Source organism: Phyllobates terribilis, unplaced genomic scaffold (genome assembly GCF_046119375.1).
Source record: "Phyllobates terribilis strain yellow unplaced genomic scaffold, ASM4611937v1 Scaffold_13__5_contigs__length_258822181, whole genome shotgun sequence".
Taxonomy (NCBI): Eukaryota; Metazoa; Chordata; class Amphibia; order Anura; family Dendrobatidae; genus Phyllobates; species Phyllobates terribilis.
This window is the reverse complement of record NW_027362773.1, coordinates 167,018,489-167,041,812: the sequence shown is the minus strand read 5'-3', so window position 1 is coordinate 167,041,812 and position 23,324 is coordinate 167,018,489. Positions and strand designations below refer to the sequence as shown.

At 49.5% G+C, this 23,324-nt stretch overlaps 1 protein-coding gene across 1 annotated transcript in view; it reads right to left on the bottom strand.

Moving 5' to 3' along the window:
• The window catches only part of STK33 (serine/threonine kinase 33), a 34,929-nt gene extending 12,809 nt beyond the window's left edge, over nt 1-22,120 (bottom strand). Inside the window, exons 1-5 of the mRNA XM_073657937.1 lie at nt 21,958-22,120; nt 8,185-8,301; nt 1,169-1,282; nt 963-1,067; nt 186-324 (exon numbers count right to left, since the gene is read on the bottom strand). Of these exons, the coding sequence (XP_073514038.1) occupies nt 186-324; nt 963-1,067; nt 1,169-1,282; nt 8,185-8,301 (475 nt within the window). The 5' untranslated portion in view covers nt 21,958-22,120. The remainder of the gene's footprint in view (nt 1-185; nt 325-962; nt 1,068-1,168; nt 1,283-8,184; nt 8,302-21,957) is intronic.
• Nucleotides 22,121-23,324: the final 1,204 nt, after the last annotated feature.

Sequence of the window (23,324 nt, the reverse complement as noted above, 5' to 3'; positions counted from 1 at the left end):
GTAAAGCGCCATGGAATAAATGGCGCTATAATAATAAATTATGACAGCTCCTACAGTGGGCCGTCTGCTTCTCCAGGCTCCTCACGGGGGTGCACAGCCGGACCCTAAATATGATACCATCGCAGGGCCCATGCTATAGCCTGCAGTACTGATTCTCATCATCACTCAGCAGCGGAGCTGCGTACCATTCTTGTGCAGATAGGCGATGGCTAAGGCCAGGCTGTGGATGACATGCCGAGTTTCACTCTCTGACAACAGCTTCCTCCGGTGCAGGATCCTCCGCAGCTCTCCGCCTTCACAGAGCTCCATCACCAGGTACACCCTCTGAAATGCAAACACCATCACTCACCTGGAAATTATCTCCAGTCACATCCAGAGCTGCATCTCAATTTCTCCATGTTTCTGGCGAGGTCACAAGCTGCAAGCCAAAATTCACCAGCTGCAGCATCCTACAGAGTGTAATCCTCAGAGTGGACCCTGTACAGAGGCCTCCCCCCGCACCAGCCCCAGACCGGCCAATCATGGGCGCAGACCTGGCGTGAGCCTCAGGACCATCGAGTGAGACTGCAGCTCTGGAGGTGACTGGAGGATAAGACCTGATGTAACAGCAGAATAGTGAGTGCAGCTCTGGAGGTGACTGGAGGATAAGACACGATGTAACAGCAGAATAGTGAGTGCAGTTCTGGAGGGGACTGGAGTATAAGACACGATGTAACAGCAGAATAGTGAGTGCAGCTCTGGGGGGGGGGGACTGGACTTTTTTGTTTTACCTTTGTCTAGCTTGTGCAGTTTGATTCATGAAATCATTTTCCAAACTTGTAAATTGCCATTTTTAGGTTTTATTTCCTCCGGATTGTTAACGAGGAGCCACAGAGGCGAGATTACAGGGCGACTTTCCGTCCAGGGTTTCGGGGCCTCTCCCTCCGTCTAATGATCTCTAATGGCAGAGTTCGGGCACTGACCTTGGGCGTCTCGAACACTTCCTCCAGGTGGATGATGTGATCGTGATTGACCCTTTTCAGGATGGAAACCTCCCGTTCCAGCAGTTTGACAGCGGAGCTCCCGGCCTGAAAGAGACGCAGCACGAAGTATAGAAACAGCGGTGCGGGCATGCTGGGAGCAGTAGTAGGTTTCATCTAACCGGAGTAATAAAGAAACAACGTTTTACCTTTTCTCTATGGACCTTTTTAATCGCCCACTTCTTCCCCGTCTCCTTGTGTGTAGCTTCAATGACAACCCCAAAAGTTCCTCGTCCCAACTCATTACCAAAGGTATAGATTTGCTAAAACATAAAAGGAATGAAAAGGTTATGAAGTGAAACAATTACAGCAAATGTCACCTCCGATATAATCCCTTATATACATCCAGAGCTGCACTCACTATGTACATACATTACTGATCCCGAGTTACATCCTGTATTATACTCCAGAGCTGCACTCACTATTCTGCTGGTGCAGTCACTGTGTACTCACATTACATTACTGATCCAGAGTTACATCCTGTATTATACTCCAGAGCTGCACTCACTATTCTGCTGGTGCAGTCACTGTGTACATACATTACATTACTGATCCTGAGTTACATCCTGTATTATACTCCAGAGCTGCACTCACTATTCTGCTGGTGCAGTCACTGTGTACATACATTACATTACTGATCCTGAGTTACATCCTGTATTATACCCCAGAGCTGCACTCACTATTCTGCTGGTGCAGTCACTGTGTACATACATTACATTACTGATCCTGAGTTACATCCTGTATTATACTCCAGAGCTGCACTCACTATTCTGCTGGTGCAGTCACTGTGTACATACATTACATTACTGATCCTGAGTTACATCCTGTATTATACTCCAGAGCTGCACTCACTATTCTGCTGGTGCAGTCACTGTGTACATACATTACATTACTGATCCTCAGTTACCGTATATTCCGGCGTATAAGACGACTTTTGAAGACTGAAAAATCTTCTGTCTAGTCTGGGGTCGTCTTATACGCCGGTAATGCTTTTGAACTTTCAGAAATTGACATGCGGGGATACTCTGGGGGTGTTAATAAGCTGCCGTGGCCGTATCCCTGCCATGTCGGAGTTAATATAAGGTGGAGGGAGTTAAAATACGGCGGCGGTAGGTCCAGACAGTCAGCGCTTCTGTGCTGAAACTGACACATCGCTGCGTATTCCCAGCTCCGGACACAGCGCAGGGCTTCTGTGCCGACAGCTTTCACTTGTCACAGAAGCGCTGCGCTGTGTCCGGAGCTGGGAAGTTCGCATCGCTTCTGTGACAATATATGAAAAGCCGGCAATTCAGCAGCGGCATAAGCCGGCACCCGACAATTTAGAATAGAAAGAATAGAGCTTCACACATAGATTAGATAGATAGAAACATGTCAGTCACATATATAAGAAGTACTGTGACAGTGTTGCTTACTGTACTTGTCATTTAGTGTAAAGGATTTATTAAAACAAATAATAGTGTTTTCGTGCACCGTCTCTTTAAAAAAGCCGGCCGGCAATTCAGCAGCGGTACCCGACAATTTAGAACAGAAAGATAGAGCATCACACATAGATTAGATAGATAGAAACATGTCAGTCACATATATAAGAAGTACAGTGACAGTGTTGATTACTGTACTTGTCATCTAGTGTTAAAATAAAGGATTTATTAAAAAAAAAATTGGCGTGGGGTTCCCCTTAATTTTAGTCTCTAGCGGAGGTTAAGCAGACGGCTGGGGCAGATGTTTGAAGCCTGGGAAGGGGGTAATACCCACGGAGCTTCCCAGGCTACTAATATCAGCCCCCAGCTGAATACCTAGCCTTTACTAGCTATTAAAATGGGGGATCCCAAAAAAATGACGTGGGGTCCCCCCTAATTTAATAGCTAGCAAAGGCTAGGCAGACAGCTGGGGGCTGATATTAATAGCCCAGGAAGGGAGCCATGAATATTGGCCCCCTCCCAGGCTAGAAACACCAGCCGTCAGCCGCCCCAGAAATGGCGCATTCATAGGATGCGCCAATTCTGGTACTTAGCCTCGCTCTTCCCACTGCCCTGTAGCGGTGGCAGGGGGTAATAGGGTTGGGGTTGATGTCAGCTTATAATGCCAGCTGACATCAAGCCCAGGTTAGTAATGGAGAGGCGTCTATAAGACACCCCCATTACTAACCCCATAGTCAAAGTTAAAAAAAACACAAACACCCAGAATAAAGTCCTTTAATTGAAATAAAGACACAATTCTTTATTGTTCTAAATTAAACCATACTTACCATCACGCCCATTCCAGCTGAAGCCAACGATCTCCTGCAATAAAAGAAAAATAATAAAGCAACATCATCATTACCTCTCCATGGTTCCCAGGACGGGTCCAGCTCTGCTACATCGAGATGACAGGCTGGACCGCAGCAGAACGCTGCCATCCAGCCTGTCATCCCGTAGACACTGAGAAGCGCAGGCATGCTTGCGCTCCTCAGTGTCTGACTGTGACGGCATCCAGATGAGCCGACAATGAACTCAGCTCACCTCCTGGACGTCCGTCACTGACAGCGTGGGAAACTTCTACTGCGCATGCGGGGAGCAGGAGAATTTTCCCACGCTGTCAGTGAGGTGCAGGAGGTGAGCCGAGTTCATTGGACATGACCTCGGCTCATCTGGATGCCGTCACAGTCAGACACTGAGGAGCGCAAGCATGCCTGCGCTTCTCAGTGTCTGCCGCATGGCAAGCTGAACGGCAGCGTTCTGCTGCGGTGCAGCCTGTCATGTGAATGTAGCAGAGCTGAAGCTGTCATGGGAACCATGGAGAGGTAAGGATGAGGTTGCTTTATTATTTTACTTTTATTGCAGGAGATCGTTGGCTTCAGCTGGAATGGGCGTGACTGTAAGTATGGTTTAATTTAGAACATTAAAAAATTGTGTCTTTATTTCAATTAAAGGACTTTTTTCTGGGTGTTGTGTTTTTTTTAATTACTTTACTAGAAATTCATGGTGGTCATGTCTAATATTGGCGTGACCCCATGAATTTCGGGCTTAGGGCCAGCTGATAATGCCAAGCTGGCCCTAACCCCTTTATTACCCAGTGAGCCACCGCACCAGGGCCCTGGATGAGTTGGGTACAGCGCCAGAAGATGGCGCTTCTATGAATGCGCCATTTTCCGGGGTGGCTGCGGACTGCAATTTGTAGCGGGGGGCAGAAAGCTTGGGCCTCCCTGCGCTGCGGATTCCAGCCCCCAGCTGCCTAGTTGTACCTGGCTGGACACAAAAATAGGGCGAAGCCCCACGTATTTTTTTTTTTTAATTATTTCATGAAATAATTAAAAAAAAAAAGGGCTTCCCTATATTGTTGTGTCCGGCCAGGTACAAATAGGCAGCTGGTGGTTAGGGGCAGCCCGTTCCTGCCTGCTGTACCTGGCTGGACACAAAAATATGGCGAAGCCCCACGTCAACATTTTTGGGAAAAATTAATTACAAAATTAATAATTTAGGGACTGCATCTTTATTAACCCCTCAATTGTCATTTAGTGTTAAAATAAAGGATTTTTTAAAAAGAAAATTGGCGTGGGATCCACCATCATTATAGTCTCTAGCGGAGGTTAAGCAGACGGCTGGGGCAGATGTTTGAAGTCTGGGAAGGGGGTAATACCCACGGAGCTTCCCAGGCTACTAATATCAGCCCCCAGCTGAATACCTAGCCTTTACTAGCTATTAGAATGGGGGACCCCCCCAAAAAATGACGTGGGGTCCCCCCTATTTTAATATGTTTATGAGTGACAGTTTTCCTGCTATATACCTGCATGTCATAAGAATTTAAATTAAAAAAAGGACCATGTTAAATTCAAATCTGTTTTTTTTTAATTTTTACCGGTGTTTGGTATGCGTTGGAAAAGGGGTAGTCTTATACGGTGAATATATCCTAAACTCTATATTTTAACAGGAAAGTAGGGGGGTCGTCTTATACACCAGGTCGTCTTATATGCCGGAATATACGGTACCTCCTGTATTATACCCCAGAGCTGCACTCACTATTCTGCTGGAGCATGTAGTCATATATTCCCGTGTGTAGGGCCTGTGATTAGGACGGATCATATCTGCAGGAGTCATACGGTGTCAGTAGGGAATCTGATCCCTCCATCGCTGCAGATCGATCCCAGGACCCGTGTGATTGAGGAGGGTCAGCGGCTCCACGTACTGACTCCTCGCTGTGAGCACGTTCTCTGATGCGGCATTGTTACCCCGAGGAGCTGACATGACTGCTGAGACTGACGAGAACCCACACAAAGGCCATTATACTCAGCTATGTTAATAACGCTCTTGTTATAGATTACAGGCTGTCACATCGGGGGACGGCGCTGCGTCGTCAAGTGACCGACTCAACACAACAGTCCGTACCAGGCCGGGTCACAAGGGGCACAACATGGCAGCCAGAGACCCCCAGGACAAGAAGCTATCCAAGAACAGGACGAACAAGAAACACCTGGACAATCTTATCCGGCCATGAAGAGGTTAATGGGTAACAGCATTCTACATGGCATGCTGTGAGGAGCTGCCCACTTACTAAAGACTATGAGCCTCACATGCAGACCCAGGTGATGGGTCCACCTGAGAAAATACCTCCACTAATCCACACTTAGCTTTGGGGGGTGAGAGCAGCTCTGCCCATTCAGGGGGCTGATCCCCGTGAAAGAGAAAAGAAGCCTCATGTTTATTGAGAAGTTGGTGGCATGATGTTGAAGGGAAAGGATCTAATCTGAGGACCTGGAACACGAATGGATGGATGGCATATGGAGTCTTGGAGATCAGTACCGACTGGGCTGGATGAACGTGCTACAGTTGTGGGGTCTGTCGTTGGGATTTAAACTTTCTTAAAGGACTGTTGCTGCTGGATACCTCTGCTTCCATCGTTTTATCTATCATATGGAGGATCGTGGACTGTGACTATAGACAATACTGGCTGGAGATATGAAATCTGTTTGCCAACCAAAAGATGGGGGAAAGTGAGTATCGCCTGGTACAAAGGCAGTGGCACTACTGATCCCAGGTTGGGAATTTGGGGACTGAGAGACCTGCATTTTAGCCATTTAGCTGGCATTGCTGCATTAATTGGTGAGGAATAAAATACTGTTGCATCGTTAACCTGCCAAGGTGATTACTTACAACCCACAACCTCAGATCTTTATGCGATTATCTTGACATAAGAAAACATGGCGGAGGGAGGCCAATACCGATCATAGAGAAAAGAGGCGGGGACAGAGGAGAGAGCGAGAGAAGGAAGAGGAAACAAGAGGCGGGGACAGAGGAGAGAGAGCGAGAGAAGGAAGAGGAAACGAGGCAGGGACAGAGGAGAGAGCGAGAGAAGGAAGAGGAAACGAGGCGGGGACAGAGGAGTGAGAGAAGGAAGAGGAAACGAGGCGGGGACAGAGGAGAGAGAGCGCGAGAGAAGGAAGAGGAAACGAGGCAGGGACAGAGGAGAGCGAGCGCGAGAGAAGGAAGAGGAAACGAGGCGGGGACAGAGGAGAGCGAGCGCGAGAGAAGGAAGAGGAAACGAGGCGGGGACAGAGGAGAGCGAGCGAGAGAAGGAAGAGGAAACGAGGCGGGGACAGAGGAGAGAGAGCGCGAGAGAAGGAAGAGGAAACAAGATCAGGATGGAGAAAAAAAAGGAAGACACAGAAGTCAGAGACAGGAGACTAGACGACGGTCAGAACAGAGAAAGGAGATGCAGGAACAGGAGACAGGACAGAAAGAAAATATAAGAGGAATAGGTCAGGACATAGAGAGCAGAAGAAGAGGGAGGAGGACGTCGGCGGCACAGCGAGAGCAGAAGAAGAGGGAGGAGGACGTCGGCGGCACAGCGAGAGCAGAAGAAGAGGGAGGAGGACGTCGGCGGCACAGCGAGAGCAGAAGAAGAGGGAGGAGGACGTCGGCGGCACAGCGAGAGCAGAAGAAGAGGGAGGAGGACGTCGGCGGCACAGCGAGAGCAGAAGAAGAGGGAGGAGGACGTCGGCGGCACAGCGAGAGCAGAAGAAGAGGGAGGAGGACGTCGGCGGCACAGCGAGAGCAGAAGAAGAGGGAGGAGGACGTCGGCGGCACAGCGAGAGCAGAAGAAGAGGGAGGAGGACGTCGGCGGCACAGCGAGAGCAGAAGAAGAGGGAGGAGGACGTCGGCGGCACAGCGAGAGCAGAAGAAGAGGGAGGAGGACGTCGGCGGCACAGCGAGAGCAGAAGAAGAGGGAGGAGGACGTCGGCGGCACAGCGAGAGCAGAAGAAGAGGGAGGAGGACGTCGGCGGCACAGCGAGAGCAGAAGAAGAGGGAGGAGGACGTCGGCGGCACAGCGAGAGCAGAAGAAGAGGGAGGAGGACGTCGGCGGCACAGCGAGAGCAGAAGAAGAGGGAGGAGGACGTCGGCGGCACAGCGAGAGCAGAAGAAGAGGGAGGAGGACGTCGGCGGCACAGCGAGAGCAGAAGAAGAGGGAGGAGGACGTCGGCGGCACAGCGAGAGCAGAAGAAGAGGGAGGAGGACGTCGGCGGCACAGCGAGAGCAGAAGAAGAGGGAGGAGGACGTCGGCGGCACAGCGAGAGCAGAAGAAGAGGGAGGAGGACGTCGGCGGCACAGCGAGAGCAGAAGAAGAGGGAGGAGGACGTCGGCGGCACAGCGAGAGCAGAAGAAGAGGGAGGAGGACGTCGGCGGCACAGCGAGAGCAGAAGAAGAGGGAGGAGGACGTCGGCGGCACAGCGAGAGCAGAAGAAGAGGGAGGAGGACGTCGGCGGCACAGCGAGAGCAGAAGAAGAGGGAGGAGGACGGCGGCGGCACAGCGAGAGCAGAAGAAGAGGGAGGAGGATGGCGGCGGCACAGCGAGAGCAGAAGAAGAGGGAGGAGGACGGGACAGAGACGAATAGGACAACAGAAGAAGAGGGAGGAGGACAGGACAGAGACGAACAGGACAACAGAAGAAGAGGGAGGAGGACGGGACAGAGACGAACAGGATAACAGAAGAAGAGGGGGGAGGATGGCAGCGGCACAGCGAGAGCAGAAGAAGAGGGAGGAGGATGGCGGCGGCACAGCGAGAGCAGAAGAGGGAGGAGGACGGGACAGAGACGAATAGGACAACAGAAGAAGATATCAAGATGGGATAGAAAGAGAGGACATGAACAAAACAAAGGAGGCAGAGAAGAAGGGTTGGATAGAAGACACGGTACCTTGATGGCGGCTTCATCATCCATCCGGGTGTGCGGCACCTTATTCTCTGCGCTGCTGCTTCGAGTCCACTGCACCGCCATCTTCCTCCCAGCATCTCGTCCTTCTGAGCTCAGCATCTTAAGTACAAGAAAATAATGAAGAGAAGGATTTTATGGACTGTGTGAAAGGAGACATCCTGGGGGGGGCGTAAACCAAACATTGTGAGGAGCGGCGGAGGGTGGGGTGCTATACACCAACATTAGTGAACCGTAGTATTGTCTGGCTATCACCCACAATCCGCCGAGACTGGAGAGGGGACGCACGCTCCGGACGGGACATTACTTCCTGGTACGCCACTTACCTTCCATAGTAACGATGACTTATACAGGCGAGCGTCCCGCCAAGCTTCGCACCCCGCGCCCATTATCGCCTCATTTCCTTTTCTACATCATTACTGGGCATTCCTCGCCCCGGAGGGTTTTCCTGTCCTCGGGGCTATAAACTAAACTGGAGGATTGTACAGATCTTCTCCAAATCTCCATCTAGGTCACACTGCGCTTCTAAGGACTTCTGCTCTACATTCCCCATCACAGCCTGTAATCTGCAGACCTTCTCCCGTGCTGCCCCCATACTGTGGAATGCTCTACCGCCTCTCATCACAACCTCTCCTGCTGCAGATCTTCTCTTGTGCAGCAGCAATACCCTGGAGCAGCCTTCCCTGTCCCCTCACTGCCGCCTCCAGGACTTCTCTGATGCTGCACCGAGGAGCGGACGGGTTCTTCTGAAGATGCCGCCAGTTTGTCCGGCGTCTCGTAAAAGGGACTGCAAGATTGTTCATAAAAAGTCATCTCTACAAGACGTCCGGCTGCCGAGACTGCGGCCATAACCACACGGGGGAGAGGTAATCTCACAGACACCCCCCGCGTGATGGGACGCCAACAAAGTGTGGACCATCAGCCCAGGCCCGGTACAGCCGCAGTAAACGCCATGTCGTCTACTCCGGTCACAGCTAGAGCTGCATACAATTCTGCTAGTTTGCTCTACCGCTGCTCGCATGCACCACGTCAAGATGTGGAGTCTTCAGGGCGAGTAATTAAGCACAGCACTGGAGAAGTGTAGCTGCAGCTCTGGATGTGACTAGAGTAGAGCACAGAATAAGACTATTAGTATCCAGATTTCGCACTATGAAATGTGGATTCAGGAGATGAATATCCGAGAACACGTAATGAAGTCCTGGCACTAATTCCTTGCAATTGACTTCTCAGAAATCTGCATAAAACGCGGAAAGGAACAAGTGGTCTCTGCAGTCTGAAGCTGGTGCTATCCCGCTGTCTCCCAGCAGAGGGCGCTCTGCCTCCGCCTTCCCTCTACACTGATGGATACATAGAAGCCACAGCGGGAATTAATGGGATCAAGTTCTGATACTGGTTATTAAATATTAGCACAGGGTCCGGTGTCCGGACAGCACAGGGCGAGTGCGCACCGGCCATTATTCCCTCCGGAGGATGAACTTTCAAAAGATTAGTTTGGATTTCACTGAAAGATGAAACCGAGAAGCAGAAGATCAACAAGTAAACTAATTAAGTGAGCGGCCAGGAAGGTTTGTCATAGTCCTGGAGGAGCTGGAGCAAGGAGTAAAGCAGGGACCAGAGGAGGCGAAGAGTCACCTAACACCAAGCTGGTCCCATATAATCCCGTCTCCCCCAGAGACATTACACCATACAGTGAAGGAAAGAAGTATTAGACCCCTTGCTGTTTTTGTAAGTTTGTCCACTGACACAGACATGAACAGTCTATAATTTAAGGGTCGGTTAATTTTAACAATGAGAGATAGAATATCAAGAAAATCACATTGTATAAATTAGATAAATGTATTTGCATTTTGCAGTGAGAAATAAGTATTTGACCCCTCTGGCAAACAACACTTAATACTTGGTGGCCAAACCCTTGTTGGCAGCACAGCAGTCAGACGTTGTTTGTAGTTGATGATGAGGGTTGCGCACATGTCAGGAGGAGTTTTGGTCCACTCCACTTTGCAGATCATCTCTGAATCATTCAGATTTTGAGGCTGTCGCTTGGCAACTCAGAGCTTCAACTCCCTCCATAAGTTTTCTATGAGATTAAGGTCTGGAGACTCACGGGCCACTCCATGACCTTACTGTGCTTCTTTTTGAGCCGCTCCTTTGTTGCTTTGGCTTTATGTTTTTGGTCATTATCATGCTGGAAGACCCAGCCATGACCCATCTCCAATGCTCTTACTGAGGGAAGGAGGTTGTCACTCAGGATTTTACGGTACATGGCTCCATCCATTGTCCCATTGATGCGGTGAAGAAGTCCTGTGCCCTTAGCAGAGAAACACCCCCAAAACAATGTTTCCACCTCCATGCTTGACAGTAGGGATGGTGTTCTTTGGGTCATAGGCAGCATTTCTCTTCCTTTAAACACGGCTAGTCAATGCCAAAGAGCTCAATTTTTTGTCTCATCTGACCACAGCACCTTCTGCCAATAACTCACAGAATCATCCAGGTGCTCATTGGTAAACTTCAGACGGGCCTGCACATGTGCCTTCTTCAGCAGGGGGACCTTGTGGGCACTGCAGGATTTTAAACCTTTAAGGCGTAATGTGTTACCAATGGTTTTCTGTGTTCCCAGCTCCCTTGAGATCATTAACAAGTTCCCCCCGTGTAGTTTTAGACTGATCTCTCACCTTCCTCATGATAAAGGATACCCCACGAGGTGAGATTTTGCATGGTGCCCGAGATCGATGTCGACTGACAGTCATTTTGTATTTCTTCCATTTTCTTACTTTTGCACCAACAGTTGTCTCCTTCTCACCCAGCGTCTTACTTATGGTTTTGTAGCCCATTCCAGCTTTCTGCAGGTCTATGATCTTGTCCCTGACATCCTTAGGAAGCTCTTTGGTCTTGCCCATGTTGTAAAGGTTAGAGTCTGACTGATTAATGGAGTCTGTGGACAGGAGTCTTTTATACAGGTGACTATGTAAGACAGCTGTCTATAATGCAGGAGACGAGTTGATTAGGAGCCAGAACTCATAATGGTTTGTAGGGGATCAAATACTTATTTCTCACTGCAAAATGCAAATAAAAATGCATCCAATTTATACAATGAGATTTTCTTGTTTTTTTTTTGGATATTTTATCTCTCAATGTTAAAATTAACCGACCCTTAAATTATGGACTGTTCATGTCTTTGTCAGTGGGCAAACTTACAAAAACAGCAAGGGATCAAATACTTATTTCCTTCACTGTATATGACTGATATCAGCCTCTTATAACGCTCCAGTACTGATATAACCTCCAGACATTACATCATATGTGACTGATATCAGCTCCTCTTATAACGCTCCAGTACTGATATAACCTCCAGACATTACCTCATATGTGACTGATATCAGCCCCTCTTATAACGCTCCAGTACTGATATAACCTCCAGACATTACACCATATGTGACTGATATCAGCCCCTCTTATAACGCTCCAGTACTGATATAACCTCCAGACATTACCTCATATGTGACTGATATCAGCCTCATATAACGCTCCAGTACTGATATAACCTCCAGACATTACACCATATGTGACTGATATCTGCCCCTCTTATAACGCTCCAGTACTGATATAACCTCCAGACATTACATCATATGTGACTGATATCAGCCCCTCTTATAACGCTCCAGTACTGATATAACCTCCAGACATTACACCATATGTGACTGATATCAGCCCCTCTTATAACGCTCCAGTACTGATATAACCTCCGGATACGGAGCAGTAGTTCGCAGTCAGTAATATCCAGATTCTGTTACTGGTCGATGAGTAATCTACACAAACAGATGTACTGACACCGGCCGCCTCCAGTATCAGTGCAGCACCGCGGTAAACACCATCCGCTGCGCCCGCATTGTGCCCATAATCCTGACTACACGACCACAGAACAGGGCGGCTCGTGTCTGCACAGTCTGGTATTCGTGTATTACAAGAGCCACACAAAAGTCTCCACGTCCATAGAGAACCCAAGCGGAACGGACAACACCGGCCACCACGGGTACAAGCCACGGAGAAGAGCGGGCGATCACTGACGCTGCTCACCATAGGAGTCCATGCTCCCAAAATAATACAATTAATTAACACCAGTGGGCGCCACACATAGGGTACAATACCAGGGGGCAACACAAAGAGTGGCCAACACCAGGAGGGAAACCCACCACAGCCAGCGCCCCCAACCGCCGGGAGGGGATCCACAGCCAGCAGAAGTGCTATAGTGTAAAGCATGGGGGAGAGAAACAGCCTGGGCCGATGAGGAGACAGGAGGAGGATCTCAGACCACCTCAGACACCTGTGGACAGTGCATCTGAGCTGGAGTCAGTGGTCACAGCCATGTCCCGGGGGCGCAGGGATGGCAGCAGCGGCAGTGACTAGTTGCTGTTTGCCCCTCCCCGTTGTCTTTGTTGCTCTCGGTATTTGCGTTGCCATCATCTCCACATTAGACGGTGACTCTATTACACAGGTATTCAGCTCCTGACGTCAGCAGCAGATCAGACAAAACACAGGGCGCGTCCTGTCCCGTCCAATATTTGCAGAGCGTCTGCCGTCCCTGGAGCTTTGCTCAGGAGTCTGACACCGCTGCGGACGATCCCCGGGTTACAGCAGCAGCTCCAAAGTCGCAGAGCACAACTCACCGCCATTATCACCAGGGAGCATTGACCTATTATGCATTACTGATATAGCACCATCGTGTACTGCAGCGCTGTATAGGCATTATGAGCCCTGATGGGGACAGGGATGACAATCTACATTCCCTATCGGTCCTACAGTGTGGGAGGAAACCAGAGACCCCGGAGGAAACACGGGGAGAACATACAGATGCTGCAAAAACAGTGCTACCCACTGAGCCATCGTGCTGCCTAATCTATTAATTTTTTTACGATAAAAAAAAAAAAAAAAAAAAAAAAATACTAATGAAAGCCAAGAGGAAACCATCAACAAGCAGAATATTTGTAAGGAGAATATGTTCCCCTTCAGACCCGCGGGGTGGATCCTAGTCCTGCGCCCCCCGCCTGAGACAGAGCAGGAGGGGGATGAGCCGCGCACACAGAATTACCTGCACTGACACACTGTGACAAACCCTTTGCACAGAAGTATTAGGTCTCTGCAAGTTTTCACACTCTGGATGTGAACAGGAAACTTTCCATTCACTGACAGCAGGCGGAGATCCAGAAAACGTTCAGCATTTATAGTCATGACGTTTCCACGACAAGGATTTAGTACCCACTCATCTCCATTATAGGATTGGGGAAGATGCTGTGTTCTCGCAGGTGTCAGCCATGAGAAGGTCACCGACGCAAAGTAACAGAGCAACATTCTGTTCAGGAACCAGGTGGCTCAGGATGATCATGGTCAGAGCAGTTTCGGGTGCAGTCACCAGCGTTGCTCCAGCATGCCGGGCTCGTACATGTGGCACCGCAAGGCTGGATCTGGTACCAGAATCCAATCCCCCCCCCCCAAACCAAAGAATCAGGTGTGTGCTGCCCCGACGGGAGGGGGGGGGGGGGGTAACCCACAAACAAACCTCTCCACAGGCAAAACACTGCAGCAGAACCTCCCCGAGCGAGCGTTGCTATGCCGGTAACTGGAGAGCAGACCATGGTGGAAGACAATTCCTGGCATAGACAGGCGATGAGCCGGAGCGGTGACGCACAGCGCCGTACACAAGGGCCAGTGAAGCGAAGGAAAGCCATGCGTGATAACCAAGGACGCCGACACCGTCAAGGGCAGCAGAGCTGAAGTGTAATGGAGACTGGCCCTTTAAAACTGGAATGCAACTTGTGGGGTCCACCACGAATTGGGGGCTGAAATCATATGAATACGGGATTATCAGACGACCTCAGTGGGACTGTAGGACGACTAATGTGTACGAGGGTCTGACGCCTTTATTGACAGCAGATCTAGGGTTAAAGATGGGGCTGTTCGGTTCAACATGCCCAATCCTCAGGATCCCACTCCACCTATAGGGCACACGTGCACGCTCAGCGTGTTCATGGCGGATCAGGAAGGCGCCGTGCTCCACCATAATACCCAGATCCAAGCATTGCACTTCCTATAAACTGAATGATGAGGGTTGTAGTCCATACAGAGGGAAGCTTCCTTTAGGTGCAGCGCCCTCCTATTGTGTCCACCTAGTAATTACTGCCATTTATTAACCCTACGCTGTCATTATCCTGTCTGCTGATGCCTCACAGCCACCACAGACATAGAAGCCATTGTCCTCTGCGTCCAAGTAGCCAAAGGCTCACAAAAAACAAGCCGAAGTGTAAAATACAGGCAGAGACCAACCTGCAGAGCCCCGACCAGGGACTGAGCCGAGGAGCTGACACTCTGCCAGGAGCTCCTACAGTCAGACACGTAGGGGGCGCTGTACGATCAGGGGCGATCAGAGCACCTAGAAATAATGAAAAGCCACAATCCTCCTGGAAAGAGATCATGAGACTGTGGAGCAGGATTCATGGCCGACGTCATCCACACCTGACTGCAAACCTGGACGCAACGAAGCCTGCGGCCGGACACACGACAGCCGACAACAGGGAAGAGATCGCTGCAGAATAAACAGCTCCCACATCCACCAGAAGACCACCATGTATTTATATAGGAGGGAGAGAGGCAGACGACAGCAAAATGTACTTCTGTTATACCCCAGAGCTGCGCTCACTACTCTGCTGCTGCAGTCACTGTGTACATACATTACATTACTGATCCGGAGTTACATCCTGTATTATACTCCAGAGCTGCACTCACTATTCTGCTGGTGCAGTCACTGTGTATATACATAACATTACTGACCCTGAGTTACATCATGTATTATACCCCAGAGCTGCACTCACTATGTACATACATTACTGATCCCGAGTTACATCCTGTGTTATACTCCAGAGCTGCACTCACTATTCTGCTGGTGCAGTCACTGTGTACATACATTACATTTCTGATCCTGAGTTACATCCTGTATTATACTCCAGAGCTGCACTCACTATTCTGCTGGTGCAGTCACTGTGTACATACATTACATTACTGATCCTGAGTTACCTCCTGTATTATACCCCAGAGCTGCACTCGCTATTCTGCTGGTGCAGTCACTGTGTACATACATTACATTTCTGATCCTGAGTTACATCCTGTATTATACTCCAGAGCTGCACTCACTATTCTGCTGGTGCAGTCACTGTGTACATACATTACATTTCTGATCCTGAGTTACATCCTGTATTATACTCCAGAGCTGCACTCACTATTCTGCTGGTGCAGTCACTGTGTACATACATTACATTACTGATCCGGAGTTACATCCTGTATTATACTCCAGAGCTGCACTCACTATTCTGCTGGTGCAGTCACTGTGTATATACATAACATTACTGACCCTGAGTTACATCATGTATTATACCCCAGAGCTGCACTCACTATGTACATACATTACTGATCCCGAGTTACATCCTGTATTATACTCCAGAGCTGCACTCACTATTCTGCTGGTTGTTGCTATAAACAGTCAGCAAGCTGGATGAGGGTCTCGCTGCACTCCTGTACTGGATCAGGCAGGTGACATGTAGTGCAGCAGGGATCTGGCGCAGGCAGTGGATTCTGGGATCACACGTTGGTGGAAGCTTTTGATCTTGGGCGCCACCGATCATGAATCATGAGAACCATTACTGTTTTACTGGGGTCTTATCCTGCAGATGTGCTGGTTTGGTCCTGGACCACTAGGGCAAAAATAACCACTGACCAGCCCTGATGACCCCCATCTCTGCCGACACACTGCACCAAGCCATCAGCTGTGTGACCAGGAGAGGGTCTGCAGGTTTAAACTATAACATTTCCATTCACTGGATGCAAGCAGATTAAAAGTGGCCAGAATTGTGACATAAAGAAGCAGATATCAGACGCCAGCCTTAACACTGAATATGCTGGAGTAGTGCCGCAGGCCTGATCCTGAACCCGGCACAGGTCAGCTAGGAGCAGCGGCCGCCTCCCGGTCCACAGGGGCAGCGGTGCGAGGTTTGCTCATCATCACTCGTTAGTGATCACTATGTACATTACCTGTCAGCAATTAACATTCCTGAGCACTTCACGCCGGACGGCGAAACCCCGACACAGCACTCGCCAAACATTAATTAGTGATATCCTGACCACCGGCCAAAGCAAACAGCAGAAGTGCCAAGGAGAACAGCGTGTACCCAGGACCCAGGGGGCAACCAGCAGCTGCCCTGTAACCACGACAGAAGTGACACCAACATCATGGCCAACTCCATTAGATAGGGGGGTAATGCCCACTAATGTACAACCTGCAGCTGCCCTGTAACCACGACAGAAGTGACACCAACATCATGGCCAACTCCATTAGATAGGGGGGTAATGCCCACTAACGTACAACCTTCAGCTGCCCTGTAACCACGACACAAGTGACATCAACATGATGGCCCCCCTCCATTAGATAGAGGGGTAATGCCCACTAATGTACAACCTGCAGCTGCCCTGTAACCATGACAGAAGTGACACGAACATCATGGCCCCCTCCATTAGATTGGAGGATATACCCAATGTACAACCTGCAGCTGCCCTGTAACCACGACAAAAGTGACACCAACATCATGGCCCCCTCCATTAGATAGGGGGGTAATGCCCACTACTGTACAGCCTGCAGCTGCTCTGTATCAGGGCAAGATATCCTGTTAGCGCAGTCTTTATCAATCATCCAGCAGGTCAGGAGTCCAGTGATCGGTCAGGCAGCCGCTTGTGCACCGCTAGCCATTCTACAATGGGACACTGTTCCATCAATAACGGACAAAGTGCCAACAAGATTATACGTCTGATCCTGTGATAAGAGACCAGAGAGATAAACCTTACAGAGCGAGCAGCGGTCACACACCGTCCCCGCAGGAGCGTTAGGATCCGCGTCGTCCCGTCACTCATAACTGCATCACACGGACCCCGCTGACGTATTCGTGGATCTCGTGGCCTCGGCCGGTGTCCACCACCCTGCATGCATTGCTATCTTTTAGTCGGATATGATGTGCAAATGTAAAGAAGCCTCCTGACATGTTCAGCCGATGCGACTCACTCCACCCTCCCACACCGTAATACAAGTGATAACGGATGAGTGTTGGGGGTCTCACTGCCCAAGAGATGAGGGGTCCTGTGGAGCGGTGGATAAGTCCAAGCACTGAATCTCGGAAGTAACAAATAAAGCAGGGCTGCGCGGACGCCATCATGATTCATAAGGGGCACAAGACCCCCCATGAACAGTGCGACCCCCAGCAATTGGACATTTGTGGATAAGTGTTAAGTAGATTTGGTGCTAACGGATTGGCAGAACCCGCTCCATAGGCCATGACGACATTCTGTGGCCACGGGATGGGAACCCTGAGCACCGCCTCTTAACTGACGGCATATGGTGTGATGTCACACGTGTCACGCTGGAAACATGACAACGTGCCAGGCCGGCTAATCAAAAGAAGAGCCGCAGATGCCGGGAGGTCGGAGGAAGTTCTCATTGTCCGGTCCAAAAGCCAGATTACTGATGCGGACCGGGGCCCGTGAAGCCACCCGCACCGGGGGCCCGTGAAGCCACCCGGACGGACAGGCAGTAGTGTTGAGCGATACCTTCCGATATCAGGAAATATCGGATTGGATCGGACCGATACCCAAAAAATATCGGATATCGCCGATTCCGATACCGGAAACCAATGCAAGTCAATGGGACACAAATATCGGAATGAAAATAAACCCTTTCTTTCCTTGTAGGTTAATTCTACATGAAGGAAAACAACTAAGAATAATGTAGAATGTATTGGGGGAGGTGACTGCCCAAATCGATGGGAACAGTGCTCACAGTGAAACATGAAAAGCCGGCAATTCATCAGCGGCATACACCGGTACCCAACAATTCATCAGCGGCATACACCGGTACCCGACAATTTATAACAGAAAGAATAGAGCATCACACAGATTAGATAGATAGAAACATGTCAGTCACATATATAAGAAGTACAGTGACAGTGCTGGTTACTGTACTTGTCATTTAGTGTTAAAATAAAGGATTTATTAAAAAAAAAAAATGAAGTGGGGTCCCCCCCTATTTTAATAGCTAGCAAAGGCTAGGCAGACAGCTGGGGGCTGATATTAATAGCCCAGGAAGGGTGCCATGAATATTGGCCCCCTCCCAGGCTAGAAACACCAGCCGTCAGCCGCCCCAGAAATGGCGCATCCATAGGATACGCCAATTCTGGCACTTAGCCTCGCTCTTCCCACTGCCCTGTAGCGGTGGCAGTGGGGTAATAGGGTTGGGGTTGATGTCAGCTTATAATGCCAGCTGGCATCAAGCCCAGGTTAGTAATGGAGAGGCGTCTATAAGACACCCCCATTACTAACCCCATAGTCAAAGTTAAAAAAAACACAAACACCCAGAATAAAGTCCTTTAATTGAAATAAACACACAATTCTTTATTGTTCTAAATTAAACCATACTTACCATCACGCCCATTCCATAAATGACAAGTACAGTAATCAACACTATCACTGTACTTAGAAACATGTCAGTCACATATATAATATCTATCTATCTAATCTATGTGTGATGCTCTATTCTTTCTGTTCTACATTGTCGGTACCGGTGTATGCCGCTGATGAATTGCCGGCAGGCTTTTTTAAAGAGACGGTGCATGAAAAACACTATTATATTTTAAAAAAAATCCTTTAACACTAAATGACAAGTACAGTAAGCCGAGCGCTGCCATCCAGCTTGTCATCCTTCAGAGACACTGCAGAGCGCAGGCATTATGGGAACTTACTTTCAGAATATCGAATACCGGAATCGTATCGGAACTCCGATACCGCGAAAATCGGTCGATACCCGATATTACAGTATTGGAATGCTCAACACTAACAGGCAGTCATAGAGCCCCCCCCTCTCCGGCAGGCAGTCACAGCCCCCCCCCCCCCTCCGGCAGGCAGTCACAGGGCCCACCCCCCTCCGGCAGGCAGGTGCCGTACATATAAGCATCAGCACTGGGGCAGTCATCATGTGTGCGGTGAATGTGACAATAAGCTGCAGGTTTGCGAGCATGTCAGACCACAGTTTTCCACGGTGACATCAGTGAGGTTTCCTATATACAGTGACATGTAAAAGTTTGTGCCCCCCTGGTCAATATTACTGTTATTGTGAAGTTAAGCAAGTTGAAGAGGAAATGATCTCTAGAAGGCCTAGTTACAGATTTCCTTTGTATTTTAGGCAAATATTATTTTCATCTTTTACATTTTGCAAAAGTTTGGGTACCCTGCATGGTTAGTACCTAGTAGCGCCCCCTTTTGCAAGTATCACAGCTTGTAGACACTTTTTGTAGTCAGACAAGAGTCTTTCACTTCTTGTTTGAGGGATTTTCATCGTTTCTTCCTTGGAGAATTCTTCCAGTTCTGTAAGATTCCTGGGGCGTCTTGCATCCTTTGTTATTTTGAGGTCTATCCACAGATTGTCAAGGAAGTTCAGATCAGGGGACTGTGAGGGCCATTGTAAAACCTTCAGCTTGTCCCTTTTGAGGTCGTCTATTGTGGATTGTGACGTGTGTTTAGGATCATTATCCATTTGTAGAATCATCCTCTTTTCACCTTCAGCTTTTTTACAGATGGTGTTATATTTGCATCAAGAATTTGTTGATATTTCATTGAATCCATTCTTCCCTCTACCCGTGAAATGTTCCTGGTGCCATTGGCTGCAACACAACCCCAAAGCATGATTGATCCTCCCCCATGCTTAACAGTTGGCGAGATGTTCTTTTCCTGAAATTCTGCACCCTTTTTTCTCTACACATACCTGTGATCATTGTGGCCATTTTACCTCATCGGTCCACAGGACTTGTTTCCAGGATGCATCGGGCTTGGTTAGATGTTCCTTTGTACTTCTGACGCTGAATGTTATGGTGAGGCTGCAGGAGAGGTTTTCTTCTGATGACTCTTTCATTAAGGACATATTTGTGCAGGTGTCTCTGAAAAGTAGAACAAGGTACCACAACCCCAGAGTCTGATAAATCTTTATGAAGGTCTTTTGCAGTCAAGCGGGGGTTCTGATTTGCCTCTCTAGTAATCGTACAAGCAGCTCTCACTGGAATTTGCTTGGTCTTCCAGACCTTATCTTGACCTCCACTGTTCCTGTTAGCCAGGGTTGTGGAGTCGATAAGCCAAACCACCAACTCCAACTCCACAGCTCTGGTCACTACTGAGCGTGTACATAAAGTGCAGCACAGCTTTATCTCAGATAAAAGTCCAGACCCTGAGATCAGGAATAGGACATTTCAGAACTTTTCCAAATTCTTATGAAAACATTTACAGCACACCTTGCATTGAACTACTGCACCCAATGTATTAGATATTTTAGGAATCGGTCCAATTTATACCAACTCCACCAAAATGGACTCAGACTCCAGAGCCCTGCTGGTATCTGCCATTTCTTAATTACATTTCAAACTGAGGAAAGGGCGACTTGAAATCGCTTTGCCATCTCCTTATAGCTTCTCCTGCTTTGCAGCCTCCACCATTGTCAGAGCTCGGCAGCTTAGAAAAACCCACAGCTGCTGATTTCTGGCACAAGGTTAGAGGAGGCTTTTTTAAAGCTGGAAATTTACATCACCGGCCTCCAAGGGTGCCCAAACTTTTGCATCAGCCCATTTCCCTTTGCGTAATTTTTAAAATGTAAAAAATTTATATATAAAAATTTTTTACATTTTAAAAATTACTCAAAGGGAATTACGCAAAATATTTCTATTTTTTTTTTAATACAAAGGAAATGTGACATCTTTAGGCCTTTTAGAGACCCCTGCAGATGTCAGACCCCACCCCAGATGATGCCGGACCCCTGCAGATGCCAGACCCCACCTCAGATGATGTCGGAACCCACCCCAGATGCCAGACCCCACTGCAGATGACGCCAGACCCCACCCCAGATGACGCCAGACCCCACCCCAGATGACCCCGGACCCCACCCCAGATGACCCCGGACCCCACCCCAGATGACCCCGGACCCGAGCAGATGTCAGACCCTACCCCAGATGACCCCGGACCCCACCCCAGATGACCCCGGACCCGAGCAGATGTCAGACCCCACCCCAGATGACCCCGGACCCCACCCCAGATGACCCCGGACCCGAGCAGATGTCAGACCCTACCCCAGATGACGCCGGACCCCTGCAGATGTCAGACCCCACCGCAGAGGACGCCGGAACCCACAGGTGGGCCGACTCTCAGTAATACTGGAAGAACCATTCCTGTGATTGATGGCGTTACGTTTTTACGTTTTCAGACGTTGCTCCGGATATTTCTGCCGCCATCGCTGCGCGGATCAGAGGGTATAATAAATCTGGCGCAGGACTAGTGCACACTCCGCCGCGCCTGCTGTACATAACGCAGGGTATGAACGTAGCCCTCACTGGGAACATTCCTGCGGCTCCGAACACAGCAGAGCCCCCTGCCGGGACACTGGTGCAGCACACCCCTCCGTCTCCTCACTACCTCTGCTTGCTGTCACTATATAGTATCCCGGTTTGCGGTCAGCGCTGCGCGACTGCACATTACGGGGGGCTCTCTGCCCGGAGACCCCCGGCTTCCCCTCCAGCTGGAGCAGATCACGTGGCCAGCTCTGCCTACCGTTACCATGACAACCGCACAACTCAGGCTGCGCGGCCTCTGCCCCGCACCACGCTGCCCTCTCTGCCCATGGAGGCCCCCGCTTACCGTCTGCCCACCGCGGGACGGAGCGGGGCGCAGGCTGGACACCCGTTTTCATTCGCCGTTCCCGGAGTCTTGCTAAAACTTTCCAGCCATCAGCGGGGATAGAAGTGAAGGTACGGGGCGCGGGATGGTACAAACTTTACCCAATCGCGATACTGGGGCGGGGCTAAGAATCTCATCCATCCAATCATTGTCCTTACCTGAGAATGTGAGAAGTGAGGCAGCCAATCCGGAGCGGAGAGGCGGGGCTTATGTGTCTGACTGGAGCTGAGGCGATTGAGAGGCGGGAAATGACAGGAGGAGAGAGGAGGAGGAGGAGAGAGGAGAAGAGGACGGAGGAGAGGAGGAGGAGAGAGGAGAAGTGAGGAGAAGAGGACAGAGGAGAGTTAAGGAAGGGAAGAGAAGGATAGAGGAGAGAAGAGAGAGAATAAAGACAGGAGAAGGATGGAGGAGAGGGGAGGACATAGGAGGAGGAAGGGGGAGGACGGCGGAGAGGAGGAAGACTGAGGAGAGAGGAGGATGAAGAAGAGAGGTGTCACCTCTCAGGGCTGCAGCCATATAGCTGTACTGTACATATATATATATATATATATATATATATATATATATATATATATATATATACATACACACACACAGTACACAGAATATATACACATGAGGGGTATACACATACAGGGCCTTGAAAAAGTATTCATACCCGAGCACCTTCTCCCAAATGCCACGTAGAGGGCACAGCGAGCATGTGGAGGAAGGGTCAGGTGAGGCAAAAGGAGAACTTTTTGGGATAATTGCATAAGGCTATGTGTGGCGGAAAGGTAACACTGCACATCACCCTGAAAACACCATCCCTACCGTCACACATGGTGGTGGCAGTATCCTGCTGTGGGGAGGCTCTTCTTCAGCAGGGGCAGGGAAGCAGGTCAGAGGTGATGGGAAGATGGAGCCAAGTACAGGGCAATCCTGGAGGAAAACCTGTAAGGCTACGTGCTCACTATGCGATTTTGAAGCGTTTTTGCCGCGGAATTTCCGCAGCGAAAACGCTTGGTGATACGCGCCCCATGGTCCCCAATGATAATCCGCTGTGCTGTGCACATGCGGAAATTTCCGCTGCGGATTATCATTGCGGAAAAATCCGCAGCATGTCCATTAATTTTGCGGACACACAGCGTAATTGCCGCCATTGACTTGCATTGAAACGCTTAATATCCGCATGACTACATGTGCACATGCGGATATTAAGCGATTCAATGTGCGGATGGTACCGAGGTCTGGAGAAGAAGAGTCTCTCCTCCAGACCCGGGTGCCATAGTACCTGTAAAAAAAATTTTAAACTAAACATTATACTCACTTCCCGTTGGCCCCCGGTC